This window comes from Amblyomma americanum, chromosome 7, assembly GCF_052857255.1.
Source record: "Amblyomma americanum isolate KBUSLIRL-KWMA chromosome 7, ASM5285725v1, whole genome shotgun sequence".
Taxonomy (NCBI): Eukaryota; Metazoa; Arthropoda; class Arachnida; order Ixodida; family Ixodidae; genus Amblyomma; species Amblyomma americanum.
In genome coordinates, this window is record NC_135503.1 from 91,897,073 (window position 1) to 91,912,394 (window position 15,322).

The following is a 15,322-nucleotide window of genomic DNA, read 5'->3' on the forward strand; positions in this document are numbered from 1 at the left end:
AGTTTTTACTGATTTGTTGCGTAATATTCTTATTTTGTTCATTCTAACTGAAACCGCAGACGGATTGTAACAAAAGATATTGCAATATCGGAAATGATACCTGTATGCAAAAGCAGTTATAATTTTTAATTCTTCATAATGAACTTCTTGCGAACGTTACCTAAACAATCAAAGTACCATTCCCTACTTCCTTGCAGGGTGGAGAGGATTAATGAATCTTGGACGTTATGCAATTGTGGTTTACAGACCGTGAACAACAAGCAGTCAGCAGAACATATAAATTGCTCTCAAATAGTTCATTAAAATTAAAGTTGCTATATCAAGTTGCTTAAAGCATATCAATATTTCTGATCTGTACACCATGTACGCTAAATAGACGAGTTAGACTACGTACAGTAAACATCCTAACAGAAAATATTGCTTCAAAGTCTACGTGAAGCAACGGTAGCCTCACGTAAGCTACATTCATATCTCCTAGCTGGTGCAAGCCTAAAGTGATTACTGTTGGCACGTAAGGCAGAACATTTACGAAAGTAAATTCCAGTAGAAATGTGCACAAAAGCAATGAATCGCAGAAAGGTTCCAAAACAGTGTCAGAAAGATAAGTTAGCATAAATTAGAGTGTTCACAGAGGCTAAAGAGTGATGAACCTGAGGAGAACACGCTTCCAAACAACAGCCACTCGTCAGATGCATTCAGTTATGGTAGACATGGTGCTTCCCGCCTTGCACTCGAACGCACGGGCAAAGAAACTGAACAGCTTCAGAGGGTCGTTGCACTTATGTTTTCCGTCGGCCACGCCGCACTGTGCCATGCACCAGAAGATGAACAGTATCTGCTCCCCCTTCAGTGACTCGAAACCGTCGAGCCTGGGCTGTTCGCCGCCGGTGGCACGCAGAAAGGCTCTGAGCACCGCGTCCAGCGACATGGCTCTCTCGGCGAGCTGCCACCTCGAGATGTGGGACCAGTGTGGCGACGCTGGCAGTGCCTTCGCCACGGGGTTCTGCGCGTTCAGCACGCACAGCGCTTCGGAGCCGACCCTGTCCCGTGTGTCCGCGTCCGCACCCCGAAGCTTCTGGAAGATGACGGCGGCAGTGGCGTCGCCGATCTCGGCTCCCAGCGTCCCGTACTTTACGGCTGGTGGCGCCTGGACGCTGTAGAAGGGCGGCTCCAGCGCGACGGGCAGAAGCTCGAAGCGTTCCTCCCTGGTCACGTAGTAGAAGCGGACTGTGCTGTTCGAGCGGTAGTTCACCATGCGCGTGTCGGCGGGCGTAGCGCGCCTTGCAGCCGCGGCACCTTTGGCGTTCTCCAACAAGTTTGAGCTCATGTCCGGGAAGAAGTAGAAGAGCGTGTCCACCGGTTTCTCTTGGGCATCACTCACGAAGCTGAGAGGTGCGGCGCTCGGCGACGACGTGTTTTTCTCGAGAGACAGCATACTCTTTGCAGTGAAATCCTTCCACGCCATCGAGGCACGAAACCCATTGCGAAAAGATTCGTGAACGCTTCTCACCAGGGCATTCACGTCACCAACGTCTTCAGCGGACAGTTGTTCCCTGATGTAGTTCGCGTAAAAGGCCAGGCCCATGTATTCTTGCGCGAGTACCGCGCAAAGCAGCACGTGGCCGTCAGCAGCTTCGCTGTACGAGGGGTAGTAGAAGCGGATCATGTCTGGCTTGGTCAGCAGTGACCACCCTTGTACGGCGACCCAGCCAACGTAGTAAGCCATTCGGGGCTCACCAAGCTTAAGGCACAATTTGAAGAAGGCTTCGAAGAAGTACACGTTGTCGATTGTGAACGAGTATTCGGTGCTGTCATCGAGGTCCGCAGCTTTTAAGAGTTTACGAAGCTCATCTTCCCACCTAGACCTGGACAAAGAAAAAGACCAGATATGGTAAGACAAAACTGATCTGTTAAACGCCGCAACGAACAAATGCTGAGAGGTTTCTGAGACGTCCAAGGCAAAAGCACGCACGCGTTGCACAGCAACGCATTCAAGGCACATCAGATTTACTGTTCTGTACCTCTACACACTATGGCAAGCATATATATACACGCTAATGTTTTGTTCCAGTGTGTTCCAGTAACCTTCCGTCCAGTGTATTTCGCCCAGTACTTGTTACAGGCTAAAAATATCAATTTTCGATTTCTAGATCGCTGCCTATTACACGATTTTCATGTTTTTCTAGTCTGTATTGAAAATGCTTTCATTCTTTTCAAGAGCGCTTCATACTAGGTATACGTTTTGTTGTATGAATTTCTTTTCTTGTAAACATCCCCTTCCCTGATTTGTTATTTTCGTACTTTTCTTGGTCGTGACGCACCAACGCTGTGCCAGGCGTGACCCCTTAAGCCATATTCGGCTCCAGCAAGCCTTATTATAGTTAAATTACGTTGTAGTTGGTATGAATAAAGGTATGGTTACTCTAATAGTAAATATTACTCCGATTTCTTGCGAGGCGGGGCACCCCATAAATGCCACTGGAAAGCCTGCCATAAAATCTGTGGACAGGGAACTATTACCGAAGGCTGCACTTTGCCGCTGGGCACAGTGCTGCGCTTGTGAATGCTGCGGCCACAGCATGACTTTTTTCCCGTACTTTTGTGTTCTGTCGCTTAATTCCCGTAGCGCTGCCTAAATCAAGCTTCAGTTTAATTATACTGCTCCAAATACAAGCCCTGTCGTTCTGAGAAATATTATTTATATTCTAATTAGGTTACATATTAGCCCCTACTTATTAGCTCACTATAGGGTGAGCTAATCATTTGGCTTGTCATACAATTGTCTCCACCTGTAGTGAAGCATATGGGGAATCGTCGTGGATAGTTGATGCGAAAGCACTTTTTTTTTCGCGAAATCTGTGTATTTTACAACATCCAAAAATTAGGCCGATATGTCAATAGCCACTTATGCCAAGACATTAGTTTTTATATTTAAGAGATTCCGCAAAATAAGCTTGTCCTTTAATTCGATATCTTGTAAGCAAGCCAAAATAGAAACTTCAATGTTGATCGATGCAGAAAAAAATGAGAACTGAAAATAAAATCACTCCCTCACGTAGCCTGTTTCTCCTAAATGTGGCTGCACCAAATTCAGCAAGCGACAGACCTTGCGTACTCTCATTGATAAGCAATGCTTCATTCTCATTGGTCAAAATCATGGCATGTTTTCATGAAATACTGGTTTCCGGCAAACATGTATACACTTGGTAAATAAATAAAGACAAGGCAAAATCGCAACCACGAAGTCGTAAAGACAGGAGCGCAGACTTCGCAGATGAGAGGATTTGGTTTTGGCTGTTTTGGCGCAGCTAGAACGTTTCCGCCAAGCCGCCCCTCCGGTAGTTCCTTGGTCCGTGGTGCCGACTGCTTTTTTCCCTTATTCTTTAATTGCGTGCATGTGCACGTCATGCGTCGCGGTTGTCGTCTGCTTCGTGGAGCTGTCAGAGCTGCACTAGCGCTGCGCTTGCGTCCAGTGCACCCCTGGTTGCATACAGCAATTCGTATCGCGGTATAGTGTCGACAGATGGCGCGTCGATATGGTTATTTATGTGAGGAGGATAGCAAAAGGGGGAAAGCATGCAGAAAGCCGCGTCGTCTAGCAAAGGGAAGCGAAGGGAGAGAGTACAACTCTACGCTGAGCATCAGGCGCTCGCTGGCCGTTCGAGTAGCAGAATCACGCCTTCCGAATGCATTGCGGTGTGCCAGAGTCGGCACTCCTGTCATTCTTACTCCGTGGTCGGAATATAGAAAAACCCCAATTATGCACTTATCGCTGTGAAACGCATGCGAATATTTAGCACCGACTTGAAATAATTTTGTGAAATTCGTCATGTTATGCCTGCGGGCAGTCAAAGGAATCTCCAGTTGAATGACAAACCGCAGTCATTCCGTCCCATCAAGCTACCCAGCGAAGAAATCGGGTACCACGGTGCCTATTGTATACCTGGGGATTGCATCGCCGGCTAGGCTGACGATGTCGTCTAATGTCGCATTCTCGACGAAGCCCACGGGGTCCAAAGTGTACGCTTGTTGCAGCCCCGGAACCACTTCAGCCTCCAGAGCGAGGAGGTCACCGTAGGGTAGAACGGCGGAGGACTGGTTTCTTTGGCTGAATGCACTGAGCATGAGCCTGAAGTACCTCTTGTACTCGCGGTCTCCGCTGCCAGTCCTGAGCATAGATCGCCTTGTCGCAAGCACGGTGTAGTAGAAGGATGCCGGCGTCACCAAGATGTGACCAGGGCGGGTCATCGAGAAGAGCATGACGGGTGCCCAGCCCAGGACGTTGGAGATGGCAAAGCATATGTGCAGCAGGTTGGAGGCGTTGCTCAGCCGAGGCCAGTGGATGCCGAAGGTGGCCACCAGACGCTTGACCTCACGCTGCTCTTGCTCTCCTCCCGTCGAGTGGATCTGCAGGCACGACTGGTAGAACTGGGCGGCCTTCTGCGCCGCACTCTGTCCGTGCGCTGGCACGGCCGTGTGCAGGTTCCTGTCGGCCACGCTTCTCATCATCCTGCAGAGAACGCGCCGTGCATGTAAAGGTATATATGCAAAGTACTAAACGCAGTACAACAAAAAGAGTAGAGAAAAGAATATCATTGGGTTAGGAGCTGAAACGGGCATATAAAATTCTAGGGAAAAGTCGGCATACTTAATGGTAAAAGACTCAAGCATGAAATACCTGAAAACACCATACGAATGCAAGTCCAGCTTTCTCGGGCAAAACTTTTCAAAATTGAAAAATTGTACGACACTGTTATGGAAATATTGTAGGTAATGGTCCATTATTCTGATATGTAGCAAAATCATTCCTTTAATGTGTTTCCAGCGATCGCATCGAACAGTTAAGACTGCCATAGAAAACCAATAGCGAGCGCTTTTGACGATAGCAAAAACGTTAATAGAAAAAATACACGCCTGCCGTCGGATGATCAGCGGATATATTGATTTTTGTAGTGATATCTTACATTATATGAAAAAATGGAGTTCATAAACGGTTTCCCGCTCGAAAATTGTTTTGGCCAGAATTACTGGGTAAGGAAAAGCACTTAACGCCAGCTGTCTTCATGTATCCCATTTTCCTTACCGCACTATCAGAAACAAGCGAAACGAGTGCAAGCGAACTGAAATGCGAACGCAAAAGCTCATATATATTATCTCCTAGAGACGAAATACACGCAAGGTTGAACGACATCTTTAAAAGATAGCCTTCTTTTTTACGAAGCAAGATTAGCCTGCTCTAGTTTTTTTTTAGCTTCCCGGCCAACATCTCATTTTGCTCCTCGTGTTTCAAATGTCTTGTTTTCGTTTAATCTGTTGCGGATACTACAAGGCTAAGCGCGGTAGGCATACGCAAGTGGTTCTGCCCCTTGAAGTGTAAAAGGCCTTAACAAATTGATGTGATGGTATTTCCGTGCGCGAACAAAACATGAACCTTATTCAATCTCGGTGTCTAGCCGTATGCCCAGCAGTTCTACAACACGTGGTTGTAGATGTTTTCCTTTTAAGATGATCTGATCACCTCTCAAGCGTTTTATAGCGCATCTACCCATCTGACCAATGTGATGTGCAACACAAGAAAATAGGATCAGGTGCACTACACACTTGCCGTGAGGATGTCCTTCGTCCTCATGCTTGCCTGGCTATACACATAGTATCCGGACACATGCAAACCTGCACGTGTGTTTCACCAGGTGCTGGTTTCACTGAACATCCTGAACACGCACGATGCGCATCTCTGTACCACTGAACACACAAGACTTTGCATGTGCCATCTTGCAGGATCCATGCCGTGTAAAGGACAGCGCCTGTGTTTGCGTTTCTTGTCTTGTCCGTGTTGCTACTGCGCTGTAGTCCAAAGAACGGTATGCACGAGAAATTCAGAGAAGAACATAGATTTCTTTCTTAGGGGGACCGCTGCGGCAGCCATTTTTGTGGCTTCCAGCAGTACGTTTCCGCTACATTATGTTCAAGGCAGCCTGTCGTCATCAACTTCGCGAGCAACGTTGGCCGAACGGGTTGTTTCTTGAAGGTGCATACATACCCGAACACCAAGAAAATGTATACGCTATCCTATAACATAATCGTCACAGTGCCACCATATGGCTGCGCATTTCGCCTAAATTATAAATAGTTTTTTACGCACGACGACACTATCGCACTTTAGGTAGATTATTTTAAAAGGTCCAAGGCCCGGATCCGCGTTGAACATTGCGAGAGATAGGATATGTATTTAAAGCATTGAGACATTCGTTACTCAGCCGCCTTAATTCTTTAAGAAAGTAGCGTATTTGAAAACAGCTCGTATTGGGTGTTTTCGATGATTTTGAAACACAGCGTTTCTAATTCAGCACATGATGCGCCAATATTTTTCATCACTTCAGAGAAATCCTGGACTAATGCAAAAGAAGAAGTGAGAATTCGCAGGGGCAGCTCTTTACCTTATGTGTTGGCAGTGCCGTAACATTAGAAGCTGCTGATGCTTTTACCACAAGTGGCGTCACTTCTGGTTCGGTGACGCCATTACCATCTAGCCATAAGATTTAGTGACGTGATTTCCCTCACGCCAATGGAATCATTTTGTGACAGACGCGAGATTTTTTCCCGATGAAGTTTTTAATGGTTAGTAGATATCAAACAAACTCCTGTGGAGCCCTATACCAAAAAAAAAACAAACAGGCGCGCTGCCGACTAAGCCACGAATGCCAAGCGAACGAACTGGGAGAAGAACCGCACCTTCGTTCGTTCCGAAGGGAGGTTAACCGCTCAACGTTGTCTGCCTGTGGCCCGGGGACAATGCGCGTTCTTGTGGGCCTTATAGTTCGCAGTGGAATTCCCGACGCTTTAAGAGTTTCCCTGAGAGAAAGGCGCCGCTGTGAGAAACTCAAGGAGCTACCGGTGTACCGGACTGCCGAAAGGTGACACAGCGGCCGATCGTGCAGCGAGGCTTCAAGCCAAGAGGAGCCAATACCAGGCTATTTCCATCTTATGCGGAAGCCATTCGCAGATAAGTTCATGGACAATCGTTTTGAACTCTGCGTGTGATCTGTGTGGGGTACTGTGGTTCGGGAGAGACCAGCGGGAGGTGCCTGATCACGTGATGAACAGGTCGCCTTCATCCGGGAAGAAACTTGCGGTGCCATTGCACTGTGCCCAGTCTGCCGGCAGCGACAGTCACTGACAAGTGTGGACAGCTTTCTATGCCCGCCTATAACGGTTTTGCCCAAACTGCACTTCACGCTCATGAGGCGACTATGTAACGTCGCCGGAAAGTTCTGCATCATGATACAGGTGACACGTGCCGCTTTTGCCAAAAGTAACCTGGCAACGGTAGTTTGTTTATCTGCGTAGCGAAGCACTTATGATAGCTCTCAAGCTCTGAATCTGTGCAAAGTAAGGTGAACCCTTGTCCTCACGTTCTGATACCTTTCGGTCTTTAGGGGTGCCGTAAAGGCTCCGTTGTATGGTTCAGATGCAAAAACGTGCTGCTCGGTGACTTTTGGCAAATGGCGTACATCACCTGTGCCCACATTCACATTTTGTATTGTTTATTATTGCCTGAAAAGTAAGGAGGAAGGGTGCACAGCAATGGCCTGAGGCACCTTTGCGACTTCCCTTTTTCCATCGAGTGAGGGTGAGTAGACCAAAAGCTCTTTTCCAAGCCTTTCCCCCACGAAGAACTGAGCACACGGTCGTGGGAAATCTTGTACTTGTTAAAAAACCGGTGGGTAAACGGTGGCACTGGGGATCGAACTGTGCCCCTCCCGAATGCAAGGAGGTGCTCTACCACAAGGCGAAGGTGCCAATTTGTCGTCGGAGCTTGGTTCTTCCCCTTTTCATCGACATCTACCCATATAGCTGACAGAATCGGAGCAAAAAATTAATCATCGATCATTTTAAAGCCGGTTGATATACCCTTCGTCTTTGAAATCGGTCGAGCACCAGCGCATAGCCCCAAACCAGACTGGATGGGCACGTGTTGTCTGAGCGCGGCGTAAAGACACCTTCAGGAAAAAAATACCGAAACGTACTTGAAGTATACGCCTTCCTTGAACGCGTAACTGTGAGTTGCGTCCCACTTGGAGCACACGTAGCCGTAGAAGTCGTCGCAGGGGTTCGCCGAAAGGTTGAGCGTGTCCCAGAGGAGCTGCACAAATCGTGCAGCACGTTCATTGCGCGGTTGACACCCGAAAGGGGTGAGGTTAAATTGCGATCTATGGTGAAATAATTTTTTCTGTCATTATTGGTTTTTGGCGATAAAAATTGAAATGTACGAGGAGGCGTAAAGGGCGAGTAGAGCAAAACCCAAAAATAAATTTGCAAATTATCGCCTTTCTTTTATTATTGACAGGTGTCAGCCAAAATTATTGCCGAATTATTAGCAATTGTCTTGGCATTAGGCTCACTAAACGTTAACGGGCCGCCTGAAAGGAAGACGATAAGACTTAATTACATTAAATACTTCAAAATCTCGTAATCTGCCCGAACCCCCGGGGCAAAATGATACAACGGACAGAGCAGAATGAAACGCCCTTTCAATATCAAGATATTACTCATACTTCCAATGACTGCACGGGAAGTTTGGCCTGTGGACAGCAAGACAATCTTTCTGAGCCTACCCTCAAGACAGACAATTGATCCAAAAAGAGCCCAAAACTGTTTTGGTTCATAGCCCGCTAGCGACAAGGCAGTTCTACAGCGACGCCTTGCCTGTCTTCTTGCTAGACGATTCTCTTGAATTTCATATTTTCGTGGGAGCTTTGTTCTGCTTTAGTGTCCAAGCTCTTTCCCTTTCGATCAGCCGTGCCGAACGAACATGCGATTTGGTTCGATTAGCAATACGTGAAAACGATCGTTTCCAACGTGATTGTAGGTCAGACCGAACAGAGTTTGCTCCAGTATTAGAATGTGTTGTACAATTAGCTGTTATTCCCCGCAAGAAAGGGTGTGCCAGCGAGATTCGGAAGGCTTTTTGTCCAATTTTTTGCCTGTACAATTCTATGCTTTTCTTTGCTGTTCTGTGGGGAGCGCCTTTGGGAGCAGCAGAACTCCTGAAGTCGCCGGCAGAGATTTATGCTCTCCAGAGCGTACTTTGCGCCTTCCGCGCGGTAGTAGACAAATTTTTATTATGAACGTTCGGATTATCTCAAAGAGCGATAAGAAGGGCTTAGCTTTGCGGCGAGCAACAAAGCATTTATTTATCTCTAATTCAAGCACCATAAAATACCACGGCATCGCATTTTCCTCCAAGAGTAGCCTGCTACTATCATATTCTGTTTCAAGAATGCTAACTGCAAAAATCCTTAAAATTTTCATTAGATGCGAACAAGAACCACCTGTAACAACTCAAAATCTACGTTAATTCTCGATGTCAAATTGGTTGAGATTCACGGTACCGAAAAACAAGGCCCGCAGAAGTTCACCACCTTTTGACCCTTTCCCTGTTCACCACGCCTGCATTCGCAATTTCATTCCCGGCTTGGAAAAAAAAAACAATCTCGTTAGCAATAAGTTGCAATGCACACGTAGGTGCTCTTTCCACATACCTATCCAGTTATGATTATAAGATTAAAGGTTAGCGGGCGCGAAATGCCAATACATAAATATTTTGCCCCACATTGCATTTTGCATAACTTTCCCGTACATTATGACCTAAAATACTAACATGAAGCCTCGCCTAAACTTGTCACTACTTGCAATGGTGGCACTTCATCACAGAAACAAGTTACGAGGCAGCGTAGATTCAATTTGTAGCTATCTAGAAAAAAAAAAACGTACCGCCCTCTTTCAGGATGCAGGAAATCTAAGCAAGCGCAGTAGAAAAAAAAGTCAAAATGGTGTCTATCATTTTGGTGCAAGAAGTTAAAAAGCGCGCAGTATAGACCTACAAAACTCAATGCCGACATTCACTTCGACTAAGCGCTAAGGTAGTCTAAATATTGATAAATGTGGGTCTAGGTTTGACCACTAAGGGCGTATTATCCTACTCGGAAGAAGTTCTGTAAAGAATTTCAGAAAGAACAGTCAGTACGGAATTTATGTTGCACACATAGGCTTTTAGTTGCGGTTTATCATGATAATGGTGAATCTAATTTCACTGCGCCCAACACGATGGCGGCCTCCAAATTTGGCCTGGGCCACCTCCAAAACTGGCCCCACCCCACCCCAGAAATCTGACCTTGGCTTATTTGCATGAAAATCAATGTTCGGCCTGAAAGACTATCCTAAACACGATGGTGGCCTTCTAGCATGGACCTGGCTATGCCCAAAATTTAGCCCACTCCGCCACCAAAAATTCCTCAGCCGATTTGGAGTAAAATCGATGTACTGGTCATTCACAATACAGATGGTAATGAACCCGTTCATCGAGTGTTTCGGCAAAAGTGCCAAATAATCAGGTAGTATCGTGCAAAAATAGCAGTCAAAACAAGTTAAAACAGTCATCTAGTAAGACGAAAAGCCTGTGCTTTCAGATTATAATCGGTTTACCCGTGTTAAAACCTGATTTCGATCAGAAACAGCTTGCCTGGCGGAAAAGCCGCAAGGGCCACCGCTTTTCAAGTGACAGGCTCTCTTGGCGAGCTAGTTAACACACCCGAGCCGTTTAAACAGGTGTTTAATGACTGATTTGGTTTAGGGGGGTTTAGCGTCCCAAAGCAACTCATGCTGTGAGGGACATCGTAGTGAGGGGCTCCGGAAATTTCGACCACATGGGGTTCTTTAACGTGCAGTGACATCGCACAGTACACGGACCTCTGCAGGATTTCGCCTAAACCGAAATTCGACCGCCGCGGTTGGGATCGAGCCCGCGTCTTTCGGGTCAGCAGCCCAGCTCGATAGCCACTGAGCCACCGCGGCGGCATATATTTAACGAGTCAGCGAGGACACACTCCGTATGCCTCGACAACAGGCACACGCGTCGCAAAGCGCTTATGAACAGTTCTTCCACCGTTCCCGTGGACTCCCGACGTGGACTTTAACGAGAAGGTACACCTGGACAAGCAAACCTCATCAAGGCATGAAGTATTAATTAGTGCCACAAAATACGCGCGTAGGCTAAATAACCATTCATTCTGCTACATGCTTAACACCGTAGTTTTTACATTTTTTTTTTGGAGACCGATTGCGCTTCATGGCTGTTGTAAGTACCTTCCAAATCCTTCTCACAAGTATGTGCCACTCGTCTCGCAACGATTCCCCTCATGGCTTTGCAAAGATAGAGAGAGCTTCAGCGCCTCATGGCTTGCTGAACACATTCGTGTGAGGACTAAGGTGCAAGGGACTCAGGAACCTGTCATTACTTTATTTACGCCATTCCAAAAACGCATAGAAGCTTGACGGAAGCTTAGATAGCCGGAAGGTCGTTCATGACCCGCTGTCGCACAATGGGTCAACGGACACTGAAAAGCAGCATGGTCTAGATGCAGTGAAGTGCCGCCTATTCCTCGGCGCACCTTTGCGTACGAAATACACGCGTTGGAGCTGCACAGAGGCCACGTCTTGGAGACGCCATAGAAGAAGAAGAAGTACAGCATGGCGATGAAGATGCAGCAGGAGCCGCATTCCAGCACCGTCAGAAGGCGCTGTTGCACCACGCCCGATAGCAGCGGGGCGTGACTCGAATGGTGCCCCGCGGACGATGAGTTGAGGATGCTGGGAAGGCTCGTCAGCAAGTCCTGGAGGCCCTCTTGGTTCACGCGTGGCGGGCTCTTTTTCTTCGGAGGGGAGGGCTGCTGAAAGCCCAGGAGAGAAAGTCTTGTCACATTTGTCGACATGCATTCGAATCACTCTGAAAAGCAACGGCCGCGATGGCTCGATGGTTATGGCGTTCGGCTGCTAACCCAAAGGTGACGGGACCAAATCCTGCTCGTGGCCGACGCACGCCGGCGGAAGCGAAATGCTGGCATGCCCTTGAGCTGCTCCATGTGAGTGCGCGTTAAACAACCTCAGGTGATCGGAATTAATTCGAAGCCTCCCCCAGGAAGGCTACTCTCTACCCTACGAACCGCCTTGAGATGTTACCCTCTGCATACAGTGCCACCTTCTATAAATGGGTCTAGTACGCTTTCGGTTTGCCCTCCTTTTACGTACAGAGGCGTCGCTAATGTTAGCGCGTGCAGGCTTTGGGCATTGAATAATATAAGAGGTAGTTTTGCCATCGCGTCGCGCTCGCCCTGGAAACGAAGTCGCGATCAATGATTCGAGGTCGATTGCTCTTGTTGGACGCTGTTGCTCTTCAGGGGCTATGCCATACGGAGGGGAGGGGCCCATGTTCCGATTCACCGTCACTTTATATACCAAGCGCTGTGAGCCGCCACATGATGAAGCGTACTAGTTTGTCGTGCGCCTATTTACGTTGAGAAACCGTTGTGCCCTGCATGCACTTAAACAAGTTTCCTCGCACCTGTTGGTATGACGCCGTGCTCAGCTTTAGTGCAGTTATCGTGGAATCATAGGCGCTGGTAGATTTGGAGCCGGCTAAAGACATAACGAAACATGTTCATGTCCACATCTCGTTTCCCTGGCTGCGGCGCCTATAACAATGAAAGCTCGAACAAAGGCATCGGAGGAAGAAAGAACACTAAGGTCGCCTTCGTGGTTCCCTGTTTACTCATGTCTAGTACTAATTATCGGTGTCCCGCTAATTAAAGTGACTCGTTGCGGATACGTGTCTTGCCACGGCGAGCCAGTTGGCCCAGCTCGGTACGCTGCTGCGATGTGTCTACTTCGAAGCACCTGCCGATCCCTAAATCCTTGAAAAAGAACCCCTACATTAAACTAACATCGTTTCTAACTCGCCCTTTCGTGTCGTGCAAAATAAAGGGTGACTGAGGAAGTGCCAAGAAAACTATTGAAAAAGGGACTTGAGTTACTAAACCTTGAGTTGAAAAGACCCGAACAAGTAAAAATGACGATTTTAGTTCCGATACCATTTCTGTGAGTGACGTCGTGACTCCGAGCGAGACAAAGTGTGTAAAACACACTTTGTCTCGCTCGGAGGGTTTTTCTCACAAAGTCGGACAGCCGAAAAGCCGGACTAGCCCACGACCGCAGTGATACTCTGAATCGCTTCTGACGAAGGACCATAGTGTTTGAAGCTGACGCTGGTTAGAGCGTACGAGTTTTGAGTCGAACTCTTCGCTGGGGAGTGAAACACGAACCACCTTTGCAGGTTGGGTTGTTCGAAACTGGGTTTGCCCCCGAAGAGGCGCAGCGGGGTTTGCGGAGCCTCCTGCAAGCACACACCCCTGAAGAAGCCGGGCGCCGGGCCGGGGGTGGCTTGTACACATTTTTACCGGTGGGTGTCCGGCGGTGGGTTTCGAACCAACCACCTCCCGCAGCCGAAGCACTTTTTCGAAACCTTATCAGTCCCTCGGCAAGAATCATCACGCCATTTGCACGCAACCAGAGCGGGCAGGAATGAATGAAAGAAAACTTCATTGTCTACCGAGAAGGAGCCCCTCAAGCCCCGGTCCCGGCACGCAGGGCTGGGGCGCGGTTAGGGGATGTTCCGCAGACTAAGTGTAGATGGATTGTTTCATCACGGCCTCAGCCGCCAGGCGGGTGGCTTAAGGCGCGCTCACATTAGCGGGAAAACGCGCAACGCAGGACGTTTTCCGCGTGCCGCTTCCCGCACAAGCCGGTTTTTCTCCCGCGGACAGCCTGCTGTGCCGTCCCGCAGAGCGATGGGTTCGGTACCTATTTTTCCCGTGCCGCTGACGAGAACAGCCAATGGGGGCCGACCGTGAACCGTGACGTCGGTCCCAGTTCAGTGACCCCGTCGGCGGAGGCGGAGGCTGCGCGCGTCCGGCCGGCCGGGCACTCGGCGGCTGCTTTGCCGACGACGACGACTCGAGAAAAGGGCGCGCTTTCCAGTCTTCTCTAGTGTCACGTGACCTTCCCCTTCTCTTTCTGCTCGTTCGGGTCCTCCCTCAACGCCTCCTCTATCTACATTCCAAGACAACCGCAGCGAGAAAACGCGCGCAGTGTGAGCGTCATTCTGAGGAGCTGCGAGGCAGCGTCGACGTTGACGCTGTGTCGCTGCGGGAAGCTTCCCGCTAGTGTGAGCGCGCCTTTGCTGCTGGAGGGCGGCGTCCTGCTCCGCAGCGAAACTTCCCAGGCTTCGATATTGTTGATGTTTAAGCCGGCGCCAGGGGAATCGGCGCATTCCCAAATTATGTGATCAAGATTACCCCTTTCACCGCAATTTTTACGTTTTGAATCTTTTTCATCCCGGTCTGTGTCAGGTAGACCCAGACTGGGCAGATGTAATTTCCAGCTTGTAACCGCCTCCAAACGCGCGCCTCATTATTGGAGATAGACCGATCTGGGGGTGGAAATATCCTTCTATGCGCGGGCAGGAAACACTTCTTGTGAGTGGTTCTTCGACTCAGTCTGAGAAACTCAGAGCCCAGCAGGCGCCAACAGAACCAGCGACGTTGAGCAGGAAGGTAAGTGGCTCTTACCGCGCGTGTTGAATGGCAAACTTCTGGTAGTCCCTGAAGTGTTAATAACAGTAAGAGCCATGCTTGAGAACCAGACCTTATCCCTCCGATATAAAAATGGTTTATAGACAGTCTACAGATTATATAATATATATTGCCTCTCTATAGATATTTTTTTTCTTCATTCATAGTCTATAGACTGTTTATAGACAAAGTGTACTAAAACGTATGGCCATAAAATTACACATTGTCTATAGACTGTCTATGGGATTTGTATTGCATGTAAACTATTCTCTAGAATTTGTCTATACAAAATCTATCGACTTTGTAGGCAGACGTCAATGGACAATCTATAGACTTTCTAAACAAATTTTTGTAAGGGGTAAATATTAATGCTGAGGCGGCATTAGTGGCACCTGTCGAATGCCTCAGGTAGTCGCGTCATTTGTTGGCGTCGTAGGCATAGGTAATTCAGCGAGATCTGCGCGCAGAAAATACCTGATTTTATTTTATTTCTTGCATGCAATGCGCTAGGTACATAGAAGAAGGCTTAAGCTGCCATCGAAACGGCACGAGTGCACACTCTGCTTACCTTCTCAGCTTTCGGTGAGCCCATGGCTTCATCTTTCAAGACGGAGGCTTTATCTCTATCTTTCAAGACAGAGGCTTTATCTTCCAAGACAGATACTTTCACAGTGTCTGGGGATAAAGGTCCTGGCAAAAACTAGTTGAGAGGAAAAAAAGAAAAGAACATGTGGAGAGTAAGCATTGGCACTTGTATACACGGCACGAAAGGTGCATTTTATTTTGAAAGGATGGGTTTTACGATGTAATGAAAAATGTCGAACCCAGTGAAGTGCTAGGATGGAATTAAAAATCTG

At 48.0% G+C, this 15,322-nt stretch overlaps 1 protein-coding gene across 1 annotated transcript; it reads right to left on the reverse strand.

Moving 5' to 3' along the window:
• Window positions 1–685: 685 nt before the first annotated feature.
• On the reverse strand, window positions 686–15,057 carry LOC144097927 (neprilysin-1-like). Its single transcript, XM_077630526.1, has 5 exons — window positions 15,034–15,057; window positions 11,451–11,729; window positions 8,028–8,143; window positions 3,944–4,510; window positions 686–1,865 (listed from the first exon to the last, which is right to left on the reverse strand). The coding sequence occupies exons 1-5, from the start codon at window positions 15,055–15,057 to the stop codon at window positions 686–688; spliced, it is 2,166 nt and encodes a 721-aa protein (XP_077486652.1).
• Window positions 15,058–15,322: the final 265 nt, after the last annotated feature.

What these genes read in the sequence shown, in the direction of transcription:
- LOC144097927 (XM_077630526.1), bottom strand. Translation starts at nt 15,057, where the DNA reads ATGGGCTCACCGAAAGCTGAGAAG. An exon ending in CGTGTATTTCGTACGCAAAG is followed by an intron (nt 8,144 to 11,450) that starts GTGCGCCGAGGA and finishes CGATTTGTGCAG; the next exon opens with CTCCTCTGGGACACGCTCAA. An exon ending in AAGGAAGGCGTATACTTCAA is followed by an intron (nt 4,511 to 8,027) that starts GTACGTTTCGGT and finishes CGTTCTCTGCAG; the next exon opens with GATGATGAGAAGCGTGGCCG.